Here is a 5197-nt window from a genome sequence, read left to right as displayed (position 1 = left end):
GAAGGGGTTGTACTTTGGTAACATAGACCAGGAAACTGCAATACTTCATCCACCCAAATCTACGCTCTTTTCTTTGCCCCGTTTATGAGGAGCTAAGAGAAAGAAGCGAGGTAGTGGGTTGTGGGTAAGAGTTCCAATTTCCCCTGAGTACCAGACCCTTTTCCAGTTTTTATCCTTTCTTCATTCACTCCTTTTCTACATATTATTCCTTCTCCCTTGACATCCTAATAGAAGTTAAAAGTTAAAATATTTTCTGAGGACTTTATGAACTAGTCCAAAGGTGGTCTGGTCTAAGTAAGCATTAAATTGTGTGGAAGTTGGAAAACATAGGTTTGGTATAAGCAACATGTTTCTGTTCAGATGATGTTGAGATGACCCAGAGGAGATGACACAGCCCATCTATGCAGAGCCCTCAAAGCTAAAAAGCTGTGGCCAAGCAGGACTCCTGTGTCCTCTGGGGGCTCTGTCAGCCTCCAGGAACATGAGATCCAGACATCTCTTTAGAAAGAATTATTTTTTTAATACATTTTATTGATTTTTTACAGAGAGGAAAGGAGAGGAACAGAGAGTTAGAAACATCGATGAGAGAGAAACATTGATCAGCTGCCTCCTGCACACCTCCTACTGGGTATGTGCCCACAACCAAGGTACATGCCCTTGACTGGAATCGAACCTGGGGCCTTTCAGTCCGCAGGCCGACACTCTATACACTGAGCCAAACTGGTTAGGGCCAGACATCTCTTAAAAACAAAATAGCTGGAGGGTAACACTTAAAGGCAGAAATTCTTTTTTTTTCTCTCTCTCAAGGCAGAAATTCTTATAGCTCATGAATTGGAAACCACAGCCAACCTCAGATTAAATACATCATTTCCAAATTCAAATATCAACATTCTCCCACCTTATTCCCGACTTTTTACATGTATACATTCAGGTGAAAATAGTTAATGGTGCACATAGAGAAAAGATACCCCTTCATGTTTTAATGCCCAGAATGACTTTTGCTTAGAAAGTCACAACTCCTCCCCAGTCCTCACCCCAAACTCACCCATGTAGCTCTATTAATTTCCTGGCCCAGAGACCAAAGATATACCTGCTTTTGGTCACACTTGCCACTCCAATAGTTAGAAAGGCAGAAATATAGAGAGAAGGAATGAAAGAAATGCTTGAAGCTCTGCCTGCAAATGAAGCATTGTCTCAGGAGAGATTTAGGCTGGACATTGCTCCTGCTCTTGGTCGGGAGTGTCTTCCATCCCTGCAGTGCCAGGAGCCAAACTCTGCCTCTCGTCCTCAATTGCCTGGTATCCCCTCTTCTTGTATTTCCGGATGCGATAGATCACCAGGGCAATGACAACTGCCAGGACGGTGGTGACCCCCACTGTAACCCCAGCAGCTGCTCCCCCCGACAGACCACTACCATTCCCATGGATGATCTTCATGGCCCTGCGAAGCTCTAACGGCTCTCCCAACCTCCACTGGTTGGTCTGGAAGTCTTTAATCCAGGAGCTTGAAGTCTCAGTATTAGTCACTACGACAGTGTTAGTGGCAGCCTGACTCATAAGGGGTGGCCGGGTATAAGGTGGGAGCCTGGCAGGGGGCAGAGACCCTCCTGTAAAAAGCCCAGACTTGACACAGTAGGATACTTGGCACCCATCACTGATGAGGGCTAGATGTTGGCTAAAGCCCCCGGGACATTTTTTCAGAGCAGGTGCCCCTAAGTCTCTGGATATGGCAGAATCCACCAAGGGGTTCCCAACTGCACAGCTGAAGAACCCACCAAAGGGGACCGAAAACCTATATCCCAACTCATAGTCCTGAGAGGCACATACCTTGAGGCTTTCAAAGAGTCTTAGTGGAAAATAGCCAGCTGGGCATGACTGTGCATTTGTCAGAGGGTTAATGCTCTTAGCACTGAAGAGGCCCCCAAAAAGTAGTCCTGAGTCTTCTGGTACTTCACCACTGGCCACACACCAAAAAGCCCTAAATTCGGCCTTTGCCACTCGGAACACATCTTCACACACCGTCTTGCAGAAGACCCAGAGGGTGCACTTCTGGACACACTCCAGGCCATTGTAGCCCTCCTCGTGGATCTGGGTCAGGAGGTGGATTGGGGAGTAGCCAGAGGGGCAGGAGAAATCACCAGTGAGTGGATTCTTCTGCTCCAAGTTTTGGCAGACTTGGACAGCCCCCTTCCCTGACAGCTGAGTGCATTCCTGATAAACCCCACCAAAGGAGAAGTTGGTCATTTTTCCTTCACAAGAGCCATCATCAGTGTTGGCCTGAAAATTGAAGTTGGGTGAGTTGATATCTGTGCATCCAGGGTAGGTGTTGAACATGTAGTAGCGCCTCACAGCAGATTCCACTGTCTTAGACAACTTCTTCACCAACGGCCCTGGCAAGTCAGGCAGCATGTCAGGGTTGATGAAGAAATTCAGAGGCAGGCCAGCACGGTCTATGGCCACCAGGTGGTTGGTGATGCCCTGCTGCCAAGTCTGGAGGGTGATGCCTGGGTAAAATGGAACCCCTCCAATGCTCTGCACTCTAGAGTGGGTACGGTTTGAGAGGTAACTCTTGGTGAAGGCATTCTGTGAGGTATAGTTCTCCTCAAATTTGAAGTTGACGATGTTTTGGAAGACAACTCCAGCAGATGCAGTCACAGCACTACGGCTGCTCTGGCTGTCCTGGAGGAAGGAGGACCTGATGTGGTCTTCCTGAATGAGAGCAGCCCCAGCATCCACACTGGTGATAACATGGGTGCCATAGTTGAGGACCAGGAGCTCTGCCAAGTAGGTGGCCATTCGTGTCTGGTTGTTCTCCAGACGGTCAGAGATGTCCAAGAGCAATTTCTTAAACGCCAAGTTTAGTTCTGAAACTGGGTTGATTTTGACTGTGTAGATCAGGTTTCTTACCTGAACCTGGGTGGTTACAGCTTGGTCCTTCACCTGAAGAGTCTTCATCCTCTGGAACTCTGTGGAGAACTTGCCATTGACTTTGGAAAAAAGGGAGAGCTCCATGTTGATGGAGAAGGAGGTGCTGCTCAGGTAATTCACCCAGGACTCCAAGATTTCTGAGTTCATCTCCAGGTTGCTCTGTTTCTGGGGAATGGTGAAGATTTCATCAGGGATGATGTACTGTCCATCCTCCGTGGTCCTGCAGTTGGTGTAAGTCAAGTCCATCACCCGTCCCAAGTCCACATTCCGTAAATTATCCCAGCCACCTCCAGGTAAGACTTCCAGAACAGGTAGATTTAAGGCATTCTTGCATTTTTGAAATCCAGCCTCATCTGCCTCTCCCAGAGGCTTGTCCATCTTAGCCCATGCTGCCACTGTCCAGAAGAGGATGGCACCCCTGAAGCTGGTCATGGTTCAGACAGCCTCAGCAGCAAGCCAGCTCTAAGCAGCATCCAGCAAGTGTGGTGCAAGCTGAACCAATGTGAAAGAGCAATTGCTGAAACTACAAAAAAAAAAAAAAAAAAAAAATCAGTAGTTCTCGAAAAGCCAGCAGTTCCGCTTTAGACTACTGTAATTGCAAAATGGGGAAATGAGTGGATTGGAATACTGTGGTCCATCAGGACTTTGAAAACATTATGGTGTACTATGTAACCTTAACAGTTAACTACTCTAACTATCCCCCATAATCCTCCAGTTGGTTACGCTATGGCAGTAGAGGGTACTCAGAAGTACAAACACACACCCTACTGTTTCCCCCACATGCGTTTTCCGTCTGTAAAAGAAAGCTTTGGTTTTGCTTTCGATTCATTCTCTTGATGTTTCAAATTTTTTCTGACTGCTCTTTCCCGGAGCTCCAATATTAGTTTCTTCAAACTGCAAATGCACAGGTAAATGACAATATCACTCTTGCCAAGACACCGACTCCTCCATACCTAGCCTAGAGGTAGGTCATGGCCAAAGCCCAGGTTTCCCAATCACCTGAGGGTGAAGGTTGTTCCCACAGAAGAAAGGAGTGAAAATCTTGGACACAAGTCCTGTGGAGTTTCATTATGATAAGCCCTAATAGTCCCGGCTTTGGAGGTGGCATTATCTGAGGCAGAGTTGAAGGGATCTGAAGGAAATTCCACTTGCTGCACACTGGGAACCTCAGTCTGTATTGTCCTCAGCATTCAGAGTGAAGGTGAGGGGTCCCACTCTGTACTGTTGTTTCTTTTCAGATAGAAATGTTTAAACAAAGAGAAAATCCACACTATAATCTAGATTTTGATTTAGAAATAGCAGACAGTGGCCAAAGAATATACAGTATGTATATACACACTTATACACCGTGTATGTGTGTGTGTGGCTGGCAATAATTTGGTAACTGCTGTTATACCTCTCATTCCATTCTTAAGTCCATGTAATCAGTACAGGTGCCCAAAAAAGAATGCAAGTCTTCATTACTCAATTTTTTAAAGCAACAGTTCATTTGTTATATCATTAGAACACAACTTCACAAATTTTCTTTAGTATACTAATGTTAGGGCATTAGAGCCCACAATTTAGAATAGTGTCTTTAGGCTCATTGATCTCGCGCCAGGATTAACTAAAGCCCAGATGTCAATTCTTTGGGACAACTAGGGTGCATTTTAGGATGTTTAGTGGTAGCCAGAGAATCCAGTGGAGTTAATGGGATTCCCAATGCACTCTCATGGCTCCCCAAATCAGACCATGAAGGAGATGCAGTGCTGAGGTTGAAAAAGTTATGCTTCAATTTGTTAAGTATCATTATACTATCACCTGTATGCATCCTGGAAAGGCAGTTTCAAGGAACTGAATTACCTCAGAGTGTCATCGTGTTTTCAGAAATCTTGAGGGCAGTTGCTTAGTTTCACAGGGTGAGCTTCACTAGTTATTATTAATATAATAATTATATTGTGTTCTGTAAATCTAGAAACAGACATTCTGGGTCTATTCATGCCTCGTTTATCACACTTCAGGGCATTCACCTATACCCAAGAAGGATTAATTTATCAACTAGTGCCCAGTATGTACTTGGCTAGAGAAGCAAACCTATGCACAGGATGTCCTGGTCAATTTCCAAGTCAGTTATAAATGTATAGCTCAGTAGCATAATCCAAGAATTAGAAAAAGTAGAATTAAATGCCCTTTGGTGCTTCCAATAAGTCTGTTAAAATATCCACACACTTTTCTTCAAACTGTTTCAGGGTTAATTCATCATAATCAGAAAACTCTCTCATACAGTTTTG

At 45.1% G+C, this 5197-nt stretch overlaps 1 protein-coding gene across 1 annotated transcript; it reads right to left on the bottom strand.

Moving 5' to 3' along the window:
* Positions 1 to 523: 523 nt before the first annotated feature.
* MPEG1 (macrophage expressed 1) lies at positions 524 to 3412 on the bottom strand. Its single transcript, XM_008149019.3, has one exon. The coding sequence runs from the start codon at positions 3357 to 3359 to the stop codon at positions 1206 to 1208; it is 2154 nt and encodes a 717-aa protein (XP_008147241.2). The 5' UTR covers positions 3360 to 3412; the 3' UTR covers positions 524 to 1205.
* Between the last annotated feature and the right edge of the window lie 1785 nt (positions 3413 to 5197).

This window comes from Eptesicus fuscus, chromosome 13 (genome assembly GCF_027574615.1).
Source record: "Eptesicus fuscus isolate TK198812 chromosome 13, DD_ASM_mEF_20220401, whole genome shotgun sequence".
Classification (NCBI taxonomy): Eukaryota; Metazoa; Chordata; class Mammalia; order Chiroptera; family Vespertilionidae; genus Eptesicus; species Eptesicus fuscus.
Note: the sequence above shows the minus strand (reverse complement) of the source record. Positions and strands in the feature narration are given on the sequence as shown.

Coding starts and splice junctions, on each gene's coding strand:
- MPEG1 (XM_008149019.3), bottom strand. CDS start 3,359: ATGACCAGCTTCAGGGGTGCCATCCTCTTCTGGACAGTGGCAGCATGG.